General features: G+C 35.4%; 1 protein-coding gene and 1 long non-coding RNA gene across 2 annotated transcripts; one reads left to right on the forward strand and one right to left on the reverse strand.

Moving 5' to 3' along the window:
• Positions 1 to 6,505: 6,505 nt before the first annotated feature.
• LOC146139110 (uncharacterized) lies at positions 6,506 to 7,668 on the reverse strand. The gene is made up of 3 exons (XR_014501329.1): positions 7,605 to 7,668; positions 7,332 to 7,396; positions 6,506 to 6,759 (listed from the first exon to the last, which is right to left on the reverse strand). It is a non-coding gene; the product is annotated as an uncharacterized LOC146139110 (long non-coding RNA).
• A 9,148-nt stretch (positions 7,669 to 16,816) lies between these two features.
• Positions 16,817 to 17,938, forward strand: LOC146139111 (G-protein coupled receptor GRL101-like). The gene has a single exon (XM_083391658.1). It carries the CDS (start codon positions 16,817 to 16,819, stop codon positions 17,936 to 17,938), a length of 1,122 nt encoding a protein of 373 aa, XP_083247784.1.
• Positions 17,939 to 23,639: the final 5,701 nt, after the last annotated feature.

Consider the following 23,639-nt stretch of genomic DNA (forward strand, 5'->3'; position numbering starts at 1 on the left):
GGTTGTTAGCTTTAATCTTTGGATACATTTTGCTGCGGTTTAATTTGTAGTACGATTTTAGCTTGTCCTTTTTGTTTTTGAAATATTTGGTTTTCACTTTTTGTTTTTCAATTTGGTGAAAGATTGTGTTTTATCTTTTTTGTTGTTCGAAGGATTTTGTTTTTGTCGTTTTTGGGTATTTGAAAGCATTACTTTGTTTTTGTCTTTCTTGATTGTTTGAAGCATTTTGTGTTGTCTTTATTTGTTGTTTGCAGAATTTTGTGTTTTTTTTTTGGTTTTTTAAAGATTTTGTTTTTGCCTTCTTTGGTTGTGGAAAGGGTTTTTGGTTTTGCATTTTTCTTTTTTTTTTTGAATGGAATATTTTGTTTTTGATTGTTTAAAGGATTTTGTATTTGTCTTCTTGGTTGCTTGGATAATATTTTGTCGTTTCAGTGTAATGGAAGGTTTTTGCTTTTACTGGTTTGTCATTGAAGGGTTTTGTTGTTCAAACCTTTTTGTTGTTCTTGGAATGATTTTACATTAAATTTTCTGCTTGTTTAATATTTTTTTTTTAATTTTAATGCATCTTATGACTATTGCTGTTTGTTTTTGCTTGGTGGTTTGTTTTGATTGTGTTGAAATTTCTTTTGGAGTTTACGGAATGATTCCTTTGTTGTCGTAATTTGTCATTACTTGAAGTAAATAAAAAGTTTATGGTGATAGACCACAGAGTATAGCAGGTGTATGTATTCCACTGAAAACTATGTTGTGGTTTTACAAGTTATGCTCCCGGCTCAAAAAACATTTGAGATTTGTGCAGTCAACTGTATCTAACCCTAGCTTATATTAAGCTTGATTGTTTTCTATAACCTGCCACATGTCAATATATACTCACAGAAAGCTCAACAAGATGCTTTTTTGCGCAGAACATCAACTTCCAACCGAAGACTGCAGCCAACAAGGAAAGAGCAGCAAGTTAAGCGGAGCACGCAGCAGCTGGTAAGTTTTCCTGCATGGACTAACACATACTTGCTTTACATTTAACCTTGGTTTCAAATACGCAGATTAAAGTGCATCTCCTTTGATAAAAATGGAGCAACTTTACAACGGTTTTAACACAATATTTCACATTAAAGGTAAACAAAAACTTTATATTTAGTTACATGGTGTAGAATTAACACAGTTACAATATACAATACAGTATATATATACATATACACATCAAACGTTTTATATATATATATATATATATACACATTACGTTTGATAATTGCGTGTAAAATAATCTTAGTTAGTTTGTCAATTTTTATTCGTTGACTACATTGTTAAATACTATTTTGTTATTTGCGATTATAGTACCACAGCAACATTCCCAATATAATTGAATATCACAGATGGCAGCAAAGAAAGAGAAATCAAGAGCGATCCTCGACTACAGGATCTATTCCACAAGGTGCCACTAAAGATTCGTGAAATTAACATGAAATCAGAAGGTAATGAAAGAACAGACTAGTTATGTATTGTGGTACTGAACCCTGGTATCGGCTTTTAAGCTATATTCGTAACAACAAAATTTAAATTTTATTTTTTAGTTTATTTCACCAAGACGACTCGCATCTAATTTCTTGTGACGTCATAAAGCATCGTCTTTAACCAAGTGACGTAACAATAGTATGTTGGCTGTAGCGCGCGTCAACCTCGCTTGTGGGATTTTATATTTTTTGTTAAAATCACAAATATGTCGCAATCTTGTTCGTATATTGCGTAATCTCGGTTAAGCATTGCGCAACCTCGGTTTTACATTTCGTAATGTCGCGTCTGTGTTGCGTAATCCTGGTTCTGCGTTGCGTAATTTCAGTTTAATATTGCGTAATTTAATTTCAGTATTGCACAATCTCTGTTCTAGGTTGTGCAATTCCGGTTTAGGTTTCATATTGCGTAGCTTAACCTTAATTCAGCTATTTCAGGGTTCAGTTTGAATTCCACTCAGTTTCTTGAGACAAAGAGATATTCAGCAGGAATAACTTTACTTTGCGTAACAGATTTCGTATCAATCTCATTTTTTTCCTTTTCTAACCATTGTTGCAAATCCCTTTAAATACGATTAAAAAATCTTTTAAGATTATTTCTATACCACAAGTGAAGTTGGCATTTATTGTAAACTTTACTAATTTGAAAACTTGTCACACAAATTCGATGTTAATTATAATAAGTAAAATACAACCATGGGCGCGTTACAGCTTTTATTTGTGGTTTTGCGAATGGTCAAGCATTTTTAGTTTCTATTTAAATATTGTAAATTCGCGTTCTAACAATTTATTTAATTAAACACTCGGCATTTTGCTTAAACATTACCATTTTAGTTTTATCAAATAGCGGACATTAAATTAAAGGTTTACAATTTTATTTATATGTTTTATTATTTATAATCGCGGACCAAAAATGGTGATCGAAGGCGACAACCTAAAAACCAGTTGGTAAGATGGTCTAGATCTATGTCCGAAAAATTCAAAGTTATGCAGATTTTAGAAGATTGCAAAAGAACACGCGCAAACAGAATCATAAAATTGCAGATAGTTTATTTCTATTCAGGATTATCGTAGAAAAAAGAAGAGAATCATTTTTAGTGAATCAGATTTTTTTTCATGTAAAAGTACGATTCTGATAAATTCCGCGGAGTCAGCAAGAAGCACTACCACCAAAGTTGCTGAGTCATAATATGAGCTCGGGTAAGTTTCGTTTTAACTTTAGTTGCAAACTGCATCAAATTTCTCGTGTATTTTTTTTGATTTTCAGGATCAACACTTGCTTACTGCTGCCACCTACTGGACACACCTGATTCTTGAGAAGGTAAAAATAAATAACTTGCCTCACATGAAATAAAACTATTTCGAAATACTAAAACTAGAACGAGGCTACTTTCAGCTGCATAAAATAAATAAGCTAACCGTGCAAGAAATTCTCTACAAGATTTAGTTTCGTCTAATAATAAACATAAACATTAAATTTGCAGATCACCAACATGAAGGAATCCAACCAAGATCGTAAATAGAGATCAAGATTAAGTATCCGGTAATTATTGTCGGGTTTAAAAGCAATATTTAGTAAGTTTTGTGTTTTAAGATTCTTTCCGGGAAAAGTTGGAATCAACTCGAATCCAAGAAGTTTAATTTCTTTTCATCGAAGAAAACAAGGTCAATATAATAAAATTTTCAGCAATTAATTCAAAAAAATTTGTCAATCTATCTGAAGCGTTTAATTGGTTTGGCCAATTTATTAAGGCATGCCGATTAAGTGAGTATGCCGAATTTCGAAGTCAAATAAACTAATTGTGCAAGAAATTCGCTACAAAATGTACTTTCGTCAAAAAATATAAAACATTAAAATTGCAGATCACCAACATGAAGGAATTCAACCAAGTTCGTGAATAAAGACCAAGATTCAGTATCAGGTAATTATTGTCGGGTTAAAGCTTTTTATTTATTTCCACTTTTGTTTAAAGATTCCTGGCGTTTCATGGACAAGATGGAATCCAAGTGAACTCAACAAGTTTTATTCAATGGATGGAGACAAGGTGAATACAACCAACTTTTATACATTTACTTTTATAACCACAACTTGTGGGTGTTGTTGTCAGTTTGTGGCTTACAATAGATCAGTTACTATTCTTGAACAAATCAATGACGTCAGATGTAATGTTTGTATGTTTTCAGTGTAGAAAGTTGGCACCTAGTCAGTTATTTTGTGGTCAGTTGCCATGTTGGCCGGTGTCACGTTGGCTGACAGGTGGTCATGCTGGCTGGTGGTCGGTGTCATGCTGGCTGGTGGTCGGTGTCATGTTGGCTGGTGGTCGGTGTCATGTTGGCTGGTGATCGGTGTCATGTTGGCTGGTGGTCGGTGTCATGTTGGCTGGTGGTCGGTGTCATGTTGGCTGGTGGTCGGTGTCATGTTGGCTGGTGGTCGGTGTCATGTTGGTTGGTGGTCAGTGTCTTATTGGCAGATTGCCGGTGTCTTATTGGAAGATTGCCGGTGTCATGTTGGCTGGTGGTCGGTGTCATGTTGGCTGGTGGTCGGTGTCATGTTGGCTGGTGGTCGGTGTCATGTTGGCACGTGGTCGGTGTCATGATGGCTGGTGGTCGGTGTCATGGTGTTGGCTGGTGGTCGGTGTCATTTTGGTTGGTGGTCAGTGTCTTATTGGCAGATTGCCGGTGTCTTATTGGAAGATTGCCGGTGTCATGTTGGCTGGTGGTCGGTGTCATGTTGGCACGTGATCGGTGTCATGATGGCTGGTGGTCGGTGTCATGGTGTTGGCTGGTGGTCGGTGTCATTTTGGTTGGTGGTCAGTGTCTTATTGGCAGATTGCCGGTGTCTTATTGGAAGATTGCCGGTGTCATGTTGGCTGGTGGTCGGTGTCATGTTGGCACGTGGTCGGTGTCATGTTGTCTGGTCGTCGGTGTCATGTTGTCTGGTCGTCGGTGTCATGTTGGCTGGTGGTCGGTGTCATGTTGGCTGGTGGTCGGTATCATGTTGGCTGGTGGTCGGTGTCATGGTGTTGGCTGGTGGTCGGTGTCATTTTGGTTGGTGGTCAGTGTCTTATTGGCAGATTGCTGGTGTTGGCTGGTGGTCGGTGTCATTTTGGTTGGTGGTCAGTGTCTTATTGGAAGATTGCTGGCAGTCATGTTGGCTGGTGGTCGGTGTCATGTTAGCAAATTATTAGTGTCATTTTGGCAGAGTGTTGATCTTTCATGTGGTGGCCTTTCAGTGCCATGTTGGTAATTTGGTGGTGTCATGTGTCATTGTCATGTGTCATGTTGGCTTGTGACAGGTGATGTGTAATGAGCAGGTGGTATTCATCCTGGCAGTTTGGCGATGTCATGTTGGTTTGTGGCAGGTGGCCGTTGCCATCATGTTGGCAGGTGGTTACCTTTCGGTGCCAGTGTCATTGACAAGGTGACAAGGTTGTGTTCAGTGTCATGAATCGATGTCATTGACACGGTGATATGGCGTGGTCAGTATTATATTGGTAGTTTGCCGATGTCATCGACAATGTGACAGGTTGTGGTTGGCAGATTGCCGGTGTCATGTTGGCTTGTGGCTGTTGGTCGCTGTCATTAGCAGGTAGTGGTCACTCAGTGCCATGTTAGTGTCATTTTGACAGGTTGTCAGTGTCGTGTCATACTGGCTGGTGGCCGGTGGCATTGGCTGGACTTTTAGTGCCAGTTTTAATGACATGTTATAAAATTATTAGTGTCATTTTGGCAGTTTGCTGGTGGCGTGTTGTCAGTGTGTCGGTGTTAGGTTGCTTTTATATTTATATTTTATATTTTCTTTTAAAGTTGTCTTTACATTGACAATTGTGTTTTTTCGATGTTTATAAAAGCCTAACAATTTTTGCCAAAATTAGGAATTCTTTTAGTCACGTGAGCTGGTGTGTTATATAATAGGTAATGTAACTACTTCCATGTCAACCAGAAAATGATGTCAAAGTTTCAAAATGTCTAATTTAATGTCTAATATTGAGGTAAGGATTTTATAATCACTGTTTAATCCCTGGAAGATAATAGATGTCGTGGATATGTTGCATCAATTGTCAATAAAGCCTTGTTATTTAAACATTTCTGTAATTTAAGTAAAACTTAAAATTGTTTTTAGTATTTTTAAGATCGAGTAGTTGTTTAGCTAATGCTGAATAATAATGCCAGGTTCTATAGTTTAAATACGCAAATAGAGCTAAGTCCTTATTTTGGACACGCCTTTGAATTGTGAATCTTATGTTTTAATAAAAAACTTAGTGTTCAGTGTTACTTTTTGTCCATTAGTAGTAAACACTAAATAAAACCAATACCAAATTCAGTTAACACCAGAGAAAAAAAGAACAACATTAGAAAAAGCATACCTTTTGAGCTAGGTCGTAGTATTGCAAAACCCAACGAAACAAGTGTCATTATTTACAAATTTGCCAGTTAACTTATATTTGTGATTAATTATGGCCTTTTTTGTAACTCATTTTCCTGACACGTTCTTTGATTTACTCGCCAGTAGGGATGTTCAAAGTAGAATATTGAAACAACTACTGTCTTGCTTGTAGCTATATGTGGGGCAGCGTCAGCGTTTTTTCGGGCAGCAAATTAATTACTTTTCGAGAACTTTCACGTAATCTTTAAGTTTCCGTCAAATGCTGTTGGGCGAGCAAAAAAAAGTTAATGCCAGGTGCATAGACAACTTTTACGTAATAATTAGCGAGGTTATGTACAGCGTATTTAATAAATGGTGGTAACGCATTATTAGAATAATCCAGGAATCATCTCGGCGAATGTAGTGACCAAACAGAAGCGAATACAAAAAACACCATGGCGGAGTCCAAAAACAAGCTTTGAAATGACTAACTAAGTTAGTTTTTTTTTAAAACTGTTTTTATTTCGTTCAGAATCGGTTCGGCTTCCTGATTCAAATAAACAATAAAAATGAATCAATCGGGAGGCTTTTGCTACATTTTTGCTAATTGATTAGAACAATGATATTAATTCAAGAAATTTGGTTTATTTACACAACGAAACAATAATTCACGATATAATGGCAAATCATCTTTAAAACAGGAAAAACGATATTTAAAAAAAATTTAATCATGAAACATTACAGTTAGTTTGTAATAAGATTTTGTAGCGATTTAGTGACCTTTATAAGCTTAGGAAAGCATCTAATGATTAATTATTAGAAAGATTAGTTGCTTATGTTGTTTGTACAATGTTGTTTTTGGTCCATTTTGAAGATGACGAATCTCTGAAACATGAATCACGATAATTAAAACAAAAACTCAGTGTTGTAATGACTTAAGTTAAAGTGCACTTAGGTTACGATTTTCAAATGACTTGACTTGACTTGACTTAAACATAGTGTTTTTATTAAGCTTTTTTTTTTATAAAATTGACTTATTTATCTCAGTTGTTTACACACAAACAATTAACTTGCTACATGTTGCGAGTTTGTAATTTTTTGGTTTTATTGTTACTCATAATCGGATGAGTTTAACCATTTTAATAGTTTGAGGTTTAATTTTTATGACAAAGACTTGACTTAAAAACTTGCTCTGATTATGACTTGATTGGCATTTTGACTCAAATGTGACTTAAGCCGTTTCAAAATGAATTGTTTACAACACTGGCACATACACAAAGTAATGAAGATAAGAGCACACAATATACACAAAATAAGTAATTTCAAGAAATTAACGACTTTTTTCACTAAAATGAAATTAGTCAACGATAACGGAAAATTAATATCCAATATGTGGACTAAAATAAAATTAGTGTCCGTACAATATTATCGTTTTCAATAAATTGAGTTAAACTTACCATTTTTTGTTATATGAAGATGCTTTTTCTTGATTGAAGTCGTTCACAATCTGATTATTTTCCTCCTGAAGGAATTTGAAATTAGTTTACATTATTAATGTTTAATCAAGTATTATTGTGTTATGTATAGATGGGGGCGTATCCCAAAATTAATCAAATAATGTAAAGTGATTTAAACGAGGTATTTTATTTTAATCCTATAGTGAATTATAATAGTTGTGTCAAACCAACAAGCAACAATCCAATACTTTATTCGCAAAAACTTATTCTCACCCTCAATTTTATTTTCGCCTGAAAACTTCTGATTCTTTCTAGTTTTCCAAGGCCGCCACCACCCCTGTACAGAAAAATCATGCAACAAGACATAACTTGGACTTTTGTCAAATATCTCTTAAATGAAGTGTTGGCATTCAATACATTTTATAAATTGTGTTATTAATCAAACTTTTTGCACACAACACAATTTGCTTTAGGTAATCTTTGTTATTTTTGGTTGAGTTATGGCTTATAATTATACGAGTTTACCAATTTCAACTTAAGGAGTCAACAACATTGTTTCTATTTTCTAGTCGAATCGACGAGTAATATGTCTTCCTATATTTAACACCGGTTTGACTGTTTGCTGTAACTATAGTTGTACATTCTTGGCTTCGGTCAAAGTTTAATGTTTTAGGTCTTACATTTTATCAAGCTGTTTTAGATTGATAGCAGTAGTTCAAATTTCTGTCATTATTGATTACGTTTTTTTTATTTATTTACGTGAACATACTTACCGTTGTGACGTCACAGTATCAGTCATCATCAACAAAGCAGCACAAACCACAACAAGAAATATCAGTTTGTTCATTTTCAACTTATCGCTAACTTTTGCAATTCAAACTTTTAAACAAGTTGTTTATTTAATCAGTTAAACGCAAGCTACATATATTTCCTTTAAAAATATTTTAAATCTTAAATCATAAATTCGGTTGATATATAGATTATAGAAATTTTATACCTTACTCTTTTATCATGTTTAGTATTTTCTGATTAAAATTAGTGTTCAAAAAGAATAAGTTATTCTTGTTGTTGTGTTTCTAACCTTTGTTTGCCTTGCAAGAATAGTAAACAGAGTCCAAGTAAGTAACTGGTTTAATTCTTTGGAGCATAATGGTTGGAGGTTGTAGTAAGACGTAATAAGAATATCAAAGCCCATACAGAAGTAGGTATCATTTTGAACGTTTCGAATAACTCTTTATTCATTTTCAACATCTGGTTTAATTCGAATGGCGAATAACACAAGAAGGGCACGAGCATTTATAGGCGAGTAGTCGCGTAATTTACATTGCGATACAATCAGTGCGCAACATATAATAAATAATTACAGACACGTGACTAGAGCACGCGGCTCAGGGGCCACGGGCAACCTCTCGCTGTAGAACCGCATGAACACTCCATGACACCTCCCCTTTAAAAGTAATTCTTTACGCTTGGCTGTGTTAAATATGAGTCGGAAAAGACATTTCACCAAAATAATTATCCAGTTACTTCGTACTGGTAAAAAAGGTATTTTTTGAATGTATTTAGACTAATATTCCAGTAATCTCATGCTCCCTAAGGTTACTTGAGTTTTAAAAATCGTCTGACTTAGGTTGCCGTGACAATATACTGCTGCCTTATATTTCGACTAAGATTTGAGTTTCAGATTTGTGCACGGCTTTAACCTCATGCTATTTAGAGTCTTGAAATTTTCTTTCCCTGCTTCGGTTTCTAGCGAAGACCTTTCACAGACAATATATTCCAGCCATCTGTGGAGAACAAACAACTGCTGCGCCTTAAAATCAAGTTTATTCAAGTTGCAATGGCGTTTTAATGTCACGTTTAAACCATCTTGGGCGCAATGTTGTCATTAATGTTGGAATCACGTTTTTCCGGAACGGCATTCTTAAACTTATTTGGTTTCTTCGGAATTGGCGAAATTTTTAAGTTTGTCTGGAAGGAATTTAAAACGAAATATTTTGGGAAACGACAAAAGTATAAGAGTTTACTTAAAACTTCCTGCAACTTTATTCATTTTTTTGAAATATTGGCCATCGGTATTTCTTTTTAATTGTAACGTGTTTGTTTCGCGTGTGTATTCGAAAAGACTGTTAAAAATCGTTTTGGTTCTTTGCAACTTGCCTACCGAGGTCTTTAAATTACCAGATAATCCCTAACGCATTCGCTTTTCCTAATGTTAGTTTATTCGAATTCTACTGCAACTAGACTGAACGATATGAACGCCATAGTTGCTAGACGTGTTGTACTGCCCTGTAAACTGAAAAGCGGAGTTAAGCTGAATTTTTCGAATGTACAATAAATTTATATGCGACCTGACAGTATGCACTCTGCAGTTCATTGGCAGTTTGTTTAATTTCGATTTAATAGTACGCTGGTTATGTCTCCCTGTTGAAATATACATTGAAGTCGTGCTTTAAGCTACGCCTCTAAACTACAAAATTCGCTTAAATGAAGATTGTGGATTGTATTAAGATTAGCATTAAACATCAGCATCAATAATCGTGTTGTTTCGTTTTTAACAAGCATTTTTATACAATTGTTTGGTGTCATTCACCCTGACGAAGGCGACTTAAACAGGTTGCCAAAACGTTGGTTAAGAATTACAATAACCTATTATTAATATTTGAATACGTATTTACCAAATATAAGGAGGTCCATTAGCTTGCGTTGTTAATAGGCTTTAAAATATTGGGCAATTCATAAGAACGAACTTGGCCTAGCTTAATACTACACTTCATTCATTTACCTTATAGCTTAACTTAGAGATCCTAAACCTGATGAAGCACAGTTGTTCAAATGCTCGCCAACATTGAAATACAACCTGTTAACAGTTTCATTAATTTTCAGTTCTTGAATAAGAAAATACGGCTGCTATTCAAATGAACAACTTTATCGGTTGTGCTTCATTAGTTACTTGTGCTTCATGAGTTACTTCATGATCCCTTTGACCCGTGCCCCCCCCCCCCCTACCTTGGAGTAAAACTGGACCGCTCCCTCACATTTCGAAAACACCTTGAGGGTTTGAGGAACAAGGTCTCATCCCGAGGTGCTCTAATTAGAAGACTCGCTGGCACAACATGGGGTTCCAGCAGCAAAGTTTTGCGATCTACTGCACTCGCGCTTGTATACGCGCCAGCAGAATACTGTGCGGCCGCATGGTCCAGGAGTGCACACACCAAACTACTGGATGTGCCAATAAATAACTGCTCGCGGACCCATCACAAGACAAAGCTACATGCATCCATCTCCGCGGCTCACTACCGCGCCCCAGAGCTGTCGAGAACAGCGAATGTGAGACGCAACCGATTGTTACCAGGAGTCGGGCGTTTTGCCTCCTCTATGTTTCAATGGGGCCTTGCCTCTTCCCCACTATGTGAGTGCGGAGCCACACAAACGGCAAACCACATCGTGGAAGAATGTCCAAACTTTTTCCAGTCCCGGTGGTTGGGCAGCAATATTGGCCGCGAAATTCTCTACCACGCAGTGGCTCACAGGCCACTGCCCAGATATCTAACCAACACGAAAGAAGAACAAGTAGACCGTTTTGACTGTCTATACTATATCACGATTTTAATGCACTACATTTCAGCGATAAAGTTGGGGACCTTGCGTTACGTTAATGTAGGAAACACACAATAAGACTCATAACTTAATCTATATTAACACAATATTAAGGCCAATGACAATAAATCCAAATACATAGTAATATCCACGGCGGAAAATTCCTATACTTATCGTATTACAACCGAAGCATGTCGTTTGAAAAATATATTCTGTATACGCCCCGATTTTAGACCAGAATGGGCAAGTTTGCTACAAAGGGCCGCATCCATATATAATGTTCAATTTTGTGAATCCTATAGAATTGCGCAACGATTCCCTTAAAACGAGCTAAATCATACTGAGGCTAGAAGGTTATACACGTATCATAGAGGAGTCGTCGTCATCACGCTCCGAACTCGAAGCGTCGTTGTATAGGTAAAATTATATTATGTATTAGTCTTGTTTGGTCATGTTTTAAATGTTTTATTCCAACGTGCACAAGGCGTGCACAAGGCGTGCACAAGGCGTGCGCAAGGCGTGCATGCTGTATGGAGTGCGACAACTTACTAAAATAATACGGTTGAAGAACTCCATGACATTACGGTTTTCGAATTCGTCCTGGCTTCGCAGCATCAGACATCATCAACAATGCAGCAAAAACCACAACAACAAATACCAGTTTGTTCATTTTTAACTTATCGCTAACTTTTACAACAAAACTGTAAGCAACCAAAGATTAAAATCAGTTGCTTCAGTTAAACATTTCGATCGGCCAAACAATTTGCAGTTACAATTATCTTAATACATTATCGAAACTATAATTAAAATGTTTGTATACTCAGCTCTTGTGTTGAAAACAACTCTTTAGTTAATTGCTATAGAAAATGTTTAAATGCGATACTTGATATTTTATTCCGATGCCGGTCTTTTTCAAAAAGCGTACCATAGTGATGACGTCACGTTGTAACAATCCTATCCAATACCAAATGACGTCATTGCTATGCCCAAACAAGCAAAAAAAAAATTAAACGTCTGTAGCGTCATGTCAAGAAAACTCCAGTTGTTAGCTTACTGTTTTGTTTGTTTTTATTAAATTTAGTTTAAGAGTTCAATCGCTGCCTTGGATCAAAACCATGGCTGATATTGCGATATTCCTTTGGTAGCGGATCGTCACTGATAAAATCACATATTTATTAACAGACATGTTTCGGTATAGAATCCAGAAGGTAGACAAGAATAACAATTACAAATAATGTTAAAAAGTGACCACCATTGGCATCAATACAGGCCAAGGCCCTTCATATTTTGTTTCTAAACACCTACGTAAATAACCAGCTACCCCAATAATTACAACCCTAACCCATTTTTAACACCAAAACGGCCGACGTCAGATGGTTAATTCTTATTCTTTGCTGGATATTAAAACTACGCATCTGGTTTCATTATGTCGTTGATCGTAATACTATGGTTCAATAGATTTTTCTGCTTTAGGTATTGTTGCTTTTTAAGTTATTGGATGTTCCCGAGTTAACGCTTAGAAACATTGATAATTGCAAAAAAAGGCTGAGAAACATTAGGTTAAACAAAGACAATTTAGGAAGATTTTAAATATCATTTCAAATTGTTACACCAAAGCGTCATAGCAGACATCACATGTTGTTCCAAAATAAACATCACATGTCGTTCCAAAATAGTTTTTAACATTGAAGCTTCCGTACCCGGCCACAATAAACCCATTTGCCCAAAGTACACGGTGTGACGTAGTAGTTGTACCTAGTTGACTGTGAGCGTATTTGAACGAGAGAGTTCATAGCGCATGTATTTCACCTTGATAAAGAGTAAAAAGACTGGACATAAAAGGCTGGATTGGTAAATACAATCACCAGTGAGAATTATTTTCTTCTACAAAAAGCAAGTTTATAATAAAGTGGATTTGCTGGTTCAATATAATTACTATTGTTCCCAAGTTAGTTTTGGCATCATCGTTGTTTTGTGTTAATTATTTTTGCATTATTTCTGCGTTGATAGATTGCGTTTCATTTTACTGTAAAATATCATGGCTGTAAAACTACTGTTAACAAGATCGAATGAAAATTCAATTCTTTATTAATGTGGATAACCAAGCTTGATTTTGAAATTTCAAATTTTTTTTTTTTTTTTTTTTTTTTCAAATTTTTTTTTTTTCATTTATAGGTGTTGCGTTCCAACAACAAAGTTAGGAAAAAACAATAACCTCTTTAGGGAAGTTGTAAATGAGTAAACTTTTCAATGGTATTACAAATAATATAAAATCAAATTCAGAAAAAAAATAGTGCTTTTGTCATTAGCAATATAACTTTAATGGCTGTATATAGAATGAAAATAAACAACAAAATAAAGGGTAAAATTGTTTGAAACTACGAAACGTAAAAGATCAGTGTCGCATTTCGAAAAGTAATTTCGAAACGGCCGAAGTCCGAAGTAATGTTATAAGTAAATACCCTACTTAACCTGGGCAACGCCGGGTATTTCGTTGTAACGTTAATAATAGCTAAAAGGTTCTCTAAAAACGACATAACAGACATTAATTAAAAACAAACAACATGCAACTTCACAATCCATTTGTTCTGTAATTTCTCATAATTTGCACTTGAAATTTCTGATTTTACCAAAAGTATATCTTAGAACAGACCTGGGCAACATACGGCCCGCGGGCCGGATCCGGCCCGCCAGGCAATTTAATCCGGCCCGCGGCTTAGTTTTCTTAAAATACATAAGCCGAGCGAAAACAAGGGGGAATTTCTACGTTGATAATACGTTGAAGTATGTTGAAATCTACTTTTTTATCCTTGGCCACTTAAAATTGGTATATCCTTGAACAAATTAAAGTCTTTTCCGACATGTTTTTTGCTTTACTATTTCGACGTAAGAAAAATAGCCCAGTCAGGTATTTTTCGCCAGGTAAACTAAAATATTTAGCATGTCCGTGATTTTACCACGCTTGTAAATTAGTCATAGCTTTTTACGTTTAATGGTTTTGCCTTTAGGACAGAAATAGATTTTACTCTCGTCCAAACACAACGTTGTAGAATCCATGGATGTGTGGTTAAATGCAAGTGTTACATGTTAGGTTGTATCGTTAACACTATTTCTAGGGACGGATCCAAACTCTATTTTAAGCATGTTTTAAAGACTAAAATGATTTATCTTTTCTGTCTTTTTCGCATCTTCCACGAATTATTTGGCCATATTTACAGATTAAAAGCGTCCTCTGCACTGTGGCACTCTCTCCAACAAAAGTTTAACAAAGTTAACCCTAATATATATATAGATATATTGCGCTGCTTTCGAATGTATTCCGACTTTAAAATATGAACGAAATACATGCCGTTTTCTAAACATACAAATTCACGTTTGTCAGCCTAATTTAGTTAATGTTATGTATTTCTCCCGATTTTTACCTTCTTTGCAATATGGCCGTATAACACATCGGTAAATTAAAGCCTCAAAAGCCAAAAAACAAGTTTTTTGTGGGAAATTTTTACGTATTTAACCTTAATTTTTTAGTCAACTTGACCCACAACTTGATAAACGCCAATATATCAAGCAATGTACATTTTTTATCTGTGCTCAATGCTTGACGTTCCCCTCTGTGTCTAAATTTAAATTTTCGTTTTAAAACAAATAGCCCAGCGTTTCTCAACCGGTGCGCCGCGGCGCAGAAGGCTGCCAGGTGGGCCGCGAGCAAAAGGATGAAATAATGTAGTTGACCTATTATACTATTATATACAACATATATTTTTTACTTTCCTATGAGGCTTAGTTCATTGATTCCACAAGCCTTTAAAGTAGAAAACGCAATAGGAGCTGCAGAGCAACAATATCTAAATCAGATAATTAATCTATAATAGGCTACCATAGTAGACCTATTAAGACCACCGACATAATAACGCCAAATTCGCAGTAATAACCACGACAGAATAAGATCTAAAATAGTCTAAATAAGACCTAAACACGAAATAAGTCCAAAATTAATCGAAACAAGACTTAAATGGACAAAATAAGGTTTTAGTCTTAATGCTAGAGTCCCTTTAAAGATATGCAACTATATAAAACCTATATAATAAAAAAAATGCAGGCAATTTAAGAGAAATACCGGTACACCTAAAAAAATTCGCGCTTGCTTCGCTCGCAAGGTGGGCCGCCCTGTTTGCATATGTCTCTAGGTGCGCCCCAAGTAAAAAAGGTTAAGAAACACTGAAATAGTCTATAGTCACATTTTTTCCTTTGTGTAAAATTCCACGTAAATTGCACATTTTCGCACAACTCCTAACGTAATAACAAGTTCGTTAGCTTATTTATTTTTTTAGCGTCGTAGTATGACGTCATATTACGTGCATTTGAGATCCTCCTTTTTGACCCGGCCCGCGACAACATTTTAAGTTTCTCATGTGGCTTGCGGTTAAAAATAATTGCCCACCCCTATATTAGAACCACCTTAACCCCTTAATGCAACCCCAAAGCAAAAACCCCTTAATGCAACCCCAAAGCTATTTTCATTTGTTATTTTGGCAATGATTTTTTAATTTTGAGTTCAAAGTACTTTTGTAGGTATGGCACATATTGCTCAATATATCTATTTTATTATTTTTTTAAAGTTGACGAATTCCATGTTTTTTCGTACAGCTTTAAAAACCTGTAGGAAATTAGTAAAAGAGTAACGAAAATGAGGTTGGTTTTTTAGCTTTACTCATTTTTGTGAAACTGTCAGTCAGCTCCTCAGGGTGCCACGATTATCAGTTTCAATGTAAACATGAAGAAGCCTGCATCGACCAATGCGATGCTTGTAATGGGTTTACAAACTGTGACGACTTTACCGACGAATTGGAATGCAAAACTTGCAAGCAAGGCGCGTTTTTATGCCAATAGGAAGGACGTTGTATAGTGCCAAGTCGGGTTTGTGACGGATCAAGGCTCTGTGTTACAGGCGATGATGAGTCGAACTGTACACCTTGCCCCAAAGATCGGCCTTGGAAATGTAAAACAGGCACCAAATGCATTATTAGAAGGTCGGTGTGTGATGGGCTGAAGGACTGCGACGACAATAGTGACGAACTGAACTGCACGATATCGTGCGATGACTTTCAGTGGAGATGCAAAGACGGGAGTGAATGTATCGATTACCAGACGATTTGTAACGGAAACAAGGACGGCAAAGATGGAAGCGACGAGTTGAACTGTAATGGAAGACTGTTTGTGAGGGAATATTGGGCGACGCTAGAGACACTTGCCCTCCCAATCAAATACATTGCCACAATGAAACTGACTGCTTGAATATTGAAGATGCTTTATGTAGTGAAGAAGTCAGTTGTGCGAGACAGTCCAACATTTTGTGTAGCCGTTCGCAGAATCAAAGTTTTGAAACAGTTACATGCAATGTTTTTGACATGAGTTATTACAGATATAAGTTGGCTGAGGCGACGAAATGCGACGGAAGACCTGAATGTCAATCTTTTTCTGATGAATGTGATGATTGTGCAACCCGACCCCCTTTCTGTGATGACTTTTGTTTATCAAGTAGTATATTTGAGGTACTCGCCTGTAAGGGTTTATTGATGGTAGGACAAAACGAATCAATTTGCAACGAAACCGGAAAAAACCTTTGCCCAAAACGCTACAATTGTCGTCGCTCAAGGTTTGCCAGCATTGACGTCACCCTTCTTTGTGACGGAATAATCCACTGTGATGACGAAACAGATGAAATGGAGTCTCGATGCAAGGACACAAGGTTTTATTGCGTCAACAAAGAACCATTGTCGGTCGACATCGACTTGGTTGAAGATGGACTACAACAGTGTTCGGACGGAAGTGACGAATGCCCGGATGTTAGCAAGTATGACACCGTGTTTTCAAATGTGAAAGAAATGATTGCAAACCTTTTTTTTAGAGTAATGTTCTGGGTCATGGGATTTCTAGCTGTGGGTGGAAACTTTACAGTTTTTGTTACCACCTTTAAGGAAATGGCTACTTATAAGCAATCCAGTGAAGTAAAAAAAATGAATCATTTTTTTATTTTAAATTTGTCCTTTGCCGATTTTTTGATGGGTGTTTATTTGCTTGGTATAGCCGGTAAAGGCGCCCAACTTTCAGGTGATTATTGTTTGAATGATGCCGCATGGCGAACAAGTATTCCTTGCAGTTTGTTCGGTTTTCTGGTAATCCTAGCTTCTGATGCAAGTGCTTTAATTATGGCAACAATGACAGCTTATCGACTTTATACTGTGTGTAATCCATTTGAAACTAGGGATATAAAACTCTATAAAGTTTACTTGTCTTGTATTTCTGCATGGCTTGTAAGTATCTTGCTTGCAGCCGCACCCTTAATTCCTTACCCATCTGGTTACTTTATTTCTCATGTTTGGTTTCCAAATCTGTTTTATAAAACCGACAGAGTTCCCCGAAACGAAACACTGCTTCTTGCAAAACGAATATTAAAGGATAATTTTACTGATCAACCTTGGAATGACATAAAACAACTAATAAGCTCAACATTTCCAAGATTTCCTATTAAAGGTGAATTTGGTTACTATGGTGAAACTAGCGTTTGCATGCCTAGGTTATTTGCTTCAGTAAATGAGTCTTCCTGGCAATATTCAACCTTTCTGATAACCCTTAACTGTACATTGTTTATTTTCATGTTTGTGTCTTATATTGTCATTTACATTAAAAGTAACAACATGTCGAAAGCTAAAAAGAAACAAGCCAACACTAAATTGCAAAGGCGTATTTCTCGCTTGCTTTTTACTGACTTTTGTTGCTGGATTCCTTTATGCATTTGTGGCTTCTTGGCTGTATCTGGTTTTCCACTTTCCAAAGATGTTTACATTATTAGTGCTGGCATTTTACTTCCCATTAATAGTGCAGTGAACCCATTACTCTACTCAAACTGGTTTGATGCTTTTTATATCCGCTGCAAAAATCTTCTTATGACCAGGATTCAAAACCTTGGCAGCGAAACTGAACCAAGCGAGAATGTGCCTGGCTAATGTTCAGCTCATCTAAAAGTTTTGTTTCAAAACAGTAAAACTTTAAAGTTGTTTTTTTGCAATTGCTATTTCTCTGCCCATGCTGCTTTTTAAAAACTTGAAAGTGAAACTGAATTGAACTAGAATGGCCCGCCTTAATTAATTAACAATTTTGTTTTACTGCAATAATTGAACCATATTTATTGATTTTCAGTGTTAGTAATTTTAAAGCCATAACCTTGGCAAATAACTATGACTATTTGTTTCGAATATTGCGTGCACAACACCTATTTTTATAGCTTTTCCACAGAAAATAAAATCTTGTTTTTAATTTTGTATAAATTTTTGAAATTATAATCAAATATATTCCAAAAGAAATACATTTGTGCTTGTTTCTTTATTTCAGTAAAATGTTGTCTTTGTTGTAAAATTAGAGAAAAATTAACTTGCTTGGCATTTTGCATGTTTTAGTTTATTTCGAGCAGCGTACGCGACCCGGCTATACCGGTAGTTATTCTTTTGAATAATCTAATAGGTTCATAGTCAATTTGGTGCATTTTATCTCGCATAACAGTGTATTACACAAATGCTTTTATAACAGTGTAGCCTACTACAAAACAAATGTATCAGACAATTTCTTTTTTTTTATAACTGTGTACTACATAACAGTTTTTGCACAATTGCTTTTCATAACTGTGTAGTCTACTATACATAACCATGTGTTGCATAAATTTGTGTTATGTAGCAGGCGAGTGCAAAATGATCAGACCAGTTTATTACAAGGGTGTTAAACTCAATTTCTCTGCTGACCAAATGAGTACAGATTATTAACCCGCGAACGCAATGCATTAAAGCAGGGATCGGCAAACTTCTTGTAGTCGCAGGCCAAAGCCGAACTCAAACAAGCTTTGGCGGGCGTAATGAATTCCCAATAACAGTTTTGTTATACATAATACCGCCTAGCTTTCAAACACTTTAAAATCGCAACATAAAATAATAATACTTACATCTAAAGCAGAATAATCTATAGTACAATATTTTTAAGACCAAATAAATTAAAGCCAAATAAAGTACACAGTTATGTGTACGCCAGAATAATATCTTAAACTGTCAAAATAAGTCCTAAATTCATCGGAATAATGTCCAAAAGAACAAAATAACGCCAGAAACTGTAGGAAGCGGGTATTGGGCGATCGCGGGACATCGGTCTGCCATCGGCCGTTAGGTGTAAGAGTTTTCATGCATCAACGACGCCTTTAAGCTGAAGAATTCATTCAACACACAAACATACTGCGAAGGCGAAACCAAAATGGGCCAAGAATTATGCTAACGATCTCGTGACCATTTAATAACAGAGGGGCGGGGCAGATTACTCAAATTGGCCGATCCAGCCAGCTATAGCTGCAGGCAACACTAGTTTAAACAAAACAAGCCTAAACAAACTAAAAAATCGCGCAATGTGCGAGAAATATTTGCTTTTACGCAACTAAAATAGGCAAAAAATAGAATTTTTTAGTGGATTGTAGATATTATCACACATGTGCTGTGTCATTTTCATTATCTTGAACAGGACTCTTATATTTGGTTGGTTCTAAAAAAATACAGACAGCTAAAATCTATGCACCGGATTCTAATATTTGTTCGGTAGCCACTCATCGTTAGGGGTTAGTTTAAGTAGGTCGTTTAAGATAATAAGGCAACGGGAGACTTAGAGTCAGAACTAATTCTAAAGAGCCAAATCAAGCAAAATTGCTTTTTATCTGTTTATTCGACTTAGAAATAAACTAGAAGTTGTTACCAATTCCTTTATGGAGTTGATGTAATTAAAGTGATTATTTGTTTTTCAGGCAACCCTGGAAATTTTGTTTTTTTAATTATTAACAGACGATATTTAGGCTGAATGAGATAGTGGGGGTTAACAAACAGGCACGCCAAAAATACGTCGTTTTGATCGAAGTTGTGTTTCTTCTGTAACCTTAGCTAAAGTGTAGATCTTGGCTAGTTGGTAGAATTATAGTTAGTTTCCGCTAGGTGGTGATGGCGAACAAGTCCAATGTTTATAAACTAGTGTTTTGAACACTAGTTACGTAGTTTCAAGTCACTGTTTTCAAATTACTTGACTTGACTTCAAGTCGTTTGGACGTATGACTTGATCTGACTTAAGTCTTTTGGCCAAATGACTCTGTTTGAAGTAATTTTATTAAGAATTATTACAAAGCAACTATCACGGCAACGCAGCACTTTCATGTGACATGATAAGTCGAAGCACGGTTTCTAAACAAGAAGGTTAACTGCTTAACAACAAACATAAACGTATTCACAGAGTAAATTAAACTTACCAATTATTTTTGCGACGCAGGTCTATCAATTGCATTCAGTTTTTCACATATATGCTTATTTCTAAATTTCGCTAAACACAATTTCCGACGATTAGTACTTAGCAAGGTACAGCACAGTTTACTTCTCAAACTTTTTAGCAAATGAACGGCAAACATAGCAAAAGAAAAAACAAAGCCAATTCCAAAACCATTGTTACGTCAGATTACTGTTACGTAGCCTAGTAAACAACGAGATTGCTATAACGTGAACCTGAAGTGAAGATGGAACAGTACTACTAAGCTACATTGCATTCCGCTGCGTTAAACATTCTTGGAAACTTCAAATTGAAATCAAACATCAAAGCAGTCAATTAAAATAATTCTATAGGGTGTGTTTATTTCCCATTAGTTTCAAATATAAATTTAGTTATGGAAGAAAACAAATTTATGTCCAAATAACAAGCTCAACTGTATAAGTATTAAATGATATTTTAAAGCCGAAAAACACTAGAATCAGTTTAATTTTTCAACAACTTAGGATGACACCATAAACAATTTTTTTTTTATCTCGTTAACCGTTCTACATAAGCGCTGGTTATTTTAGAAAAATAAACAAATCTATAAACTACTCAACTGGAACGCTCTTATTTGTTACAATGTCTTAACTCTTGTCGTACTATCGCACTTAAAATCAATAACTTTTTGTAGAAATGGCTCCGTAAATATTAGCTCTTAAACATTGATGCGAAATTAAAGTTTGTTAAGTAAATCTGGATATTTTTTAAACGCTATTTCGCACCCTAACCTGAATAATGTTAGCAATATAAACCTCTGGTAGAAAATGTGTTAGGATTCTAGACAAGGCGCTGGTCTAGAATCCAACCACATTTTCCGTCCGGGGTTTTATATTGCTAATAATATTCGGGTTAAGGTGAGAATTAGCGCTTGGGTTTGGGTGAATCAAGTGTTATTATTATATTTACTTGGCAAATGCCTTTCTTGCAATTTTAAGTTTGACAACTCGTTTCGTTAGTGTTAAAATAAATGGTAGTATTAAAATAAATGTGTTCTACACCAGCGCCAAGGATTTTTGCATTTTCTTATGTCTTCATTTTTTTTTTGAATGAACAATAGGTTAAAAAGCAAATACAAATTATATTTTATGATAGGAATGTAGATAACTTTTTAGATGGTTGTTCTGTTAGCTTGAACATGCCCTGTTAAATATTTTATTATGCAAGCCTGTCTGGAAAGTATGACATATCTAAACGAGATTTCTCGAGTTCAAGGACGAAAAACTGGGGTGACGGTGTGTTCCCAGCTCAAAAGTGCACCCGCCATTATAACATATTCAAAAAGCTGGTTCATATTCATCTTCTAGGGATGCAGGTCTAGTCTGAAACTTTTACAGCCTAATAGTGTGAAAATAAGGTTTTAAAATGTGAAATGGTTGGCTCAGTGATAACTTTTAACTAAAAGCTCACATTTTTTTTTCTAAATAATAAGCAATTTTGCATTGTCTAGAAATTATCGCCCTGGAATTTTGAAAGTTGCACCAGAATGGAAAACTTGGATATTGCTTGGAGGGAAAATGTTCATGCAGCTTAAAATTGCCTGACTTATAATAGCATTTTTACTAAAATTCATGCTGCTGTTGTACTGTTTTTTAAAAATTTGCACGACTGAAGATTAATATTATACCGCAAACATTAGCATGTCGGAAGTTTTGCATATTTTCTAACTTTTTGTGTCTGAACGCATTATCAGCAAATTCTCCATGAAATGTGTGGCCGGGTCTAAGAATGCAACTGAACTTTCCAACCTTGCATTTTAAAACTCGGTCCAGTCTGCATTTTATGGCACTTCACGCCAAGATTTCTGGTGTGCAGAAGCAAATGTTAAGGTGTGCAGGTGTGCAATTATGTTTTTTTGCACACCTTAGGTTGAAAATCCCACCACAATTCAGCGGTTTTACGAATTTTATGTGCGCAATATACCAATTCAGGTGTGCACACAAATTTTGCCGTAAAAATATCAACTGTGTACCTACTACAGAAAGCAGACTGGCAATCTGCCACAACCCCCAACATGCATTTTGTTGAAAATCACCCCAAAATGTATTCAACTGCACAAATTTCAGTTAGTAAATTAGAAAAACTCGCTTACAGTTTAGTAATGCTAAACCATTTAACATGTATTTTGTGGAAAATCAAGTTCAATCAGTCGTTTTTACATGTTTTAAGTGCATAATGTAAGTGATTTTTTTCAGGCAGCAATTAGTATACAATGTCAGTAATTTAAATTTTGATTTTGTGTAATTTAAAAATATTGAAATGGAGCATAGCAGAAAAGGTGGAACTATGAGATTGATTGATTATCTCGCAATTGTCGGTGTAAAGAAACCAAACGGAAGTTCCAGACAAAAACCTGCATTATTGCACAGGTCAGATTGTATGTATTAATTGCAATTCAAAAAAATATTAATATGTAAGAATATGTTTTCCAAATCAATATTTTTGTAGCTTGATAATAACTCGCAAAGCCAAAAAGTTTGAGTAAATCGATAGCATCTTGATTAAGAAGTTTCAATACAAACTTGTATCATCTTCATTAATCCTCGTTACAGATCTGTGCACAGTGTACCTAAATATTTTTGTAAATTCTCTATGGCAAGTGTACATAACTTCAAAGATTGTATATACTATAGTGATAGTGAGGAAGCACTTAAACCAAGTTATGTTTCTATGAGTGTTGAAAATCACAAAACAATTAGAACTAAGGAGCATTTGAACGTTATGACTATTACATGGACAATGGTCGTTAAGTTTTATTGCCTCGTAAATTTAATCCGCCCCATTGTTGGTTTTCAAGACAGTTGTCGTTCATGTAAAAAATTTGGTTAATGTTATTTGTAGAAAGAATAAGCTTTGCAAATAATTTTTTGTCGATATTCATCTTATCATCTTAACCTGAATGTCTGTCTAAGAATTAGCAATTTCACTTATTTCCTTTTTATATTTCACTATTTTCATTACTTTCATTTCAAGTCATTTTAAAAACAGATCAATACATTTTTGGAGCATAATGGTTGGAGGTTGTAGTAAGACGTAATAAGAATATCAAAGCCCATACAGAAGTAGGTATCATTTTGAACGTTTCGAATTACTCTTTATTCATTTTCAACATCGATGTTGAAAATGAATAAAGAGTTATTCGAAACGTTCAAAATGATACCTACTTCTGTATGGGCTTTGATATTCTTATTAGATCAATACATAATTATTATAAAAAGCCAATTCTTTGTGTAGAATGAATTGCTTGTTTTTTAAATGTAAAACACACTTATTGACAGATATCCCGAAAAAGATTACCCAGACTTTCCTTTTTCAAATGATGTCAGTTAT

The sequence above is a fragment of the Ascidiella aspersa genome, chromosome 6 (genome assembly GCF_963924565.1).
Source record: "Ascidiella aspersa chromosome 6, kaAscAspe10.2, whole genome shotgun sequence".
NCBI classification, from domain to species: domain Eukaryota; kingdom Metazoa; phylum Chordata; class Ascidiacea; order Phlebobranchia; family Ascidiidae; genus Ascidiella; species Ascidiella aspersa.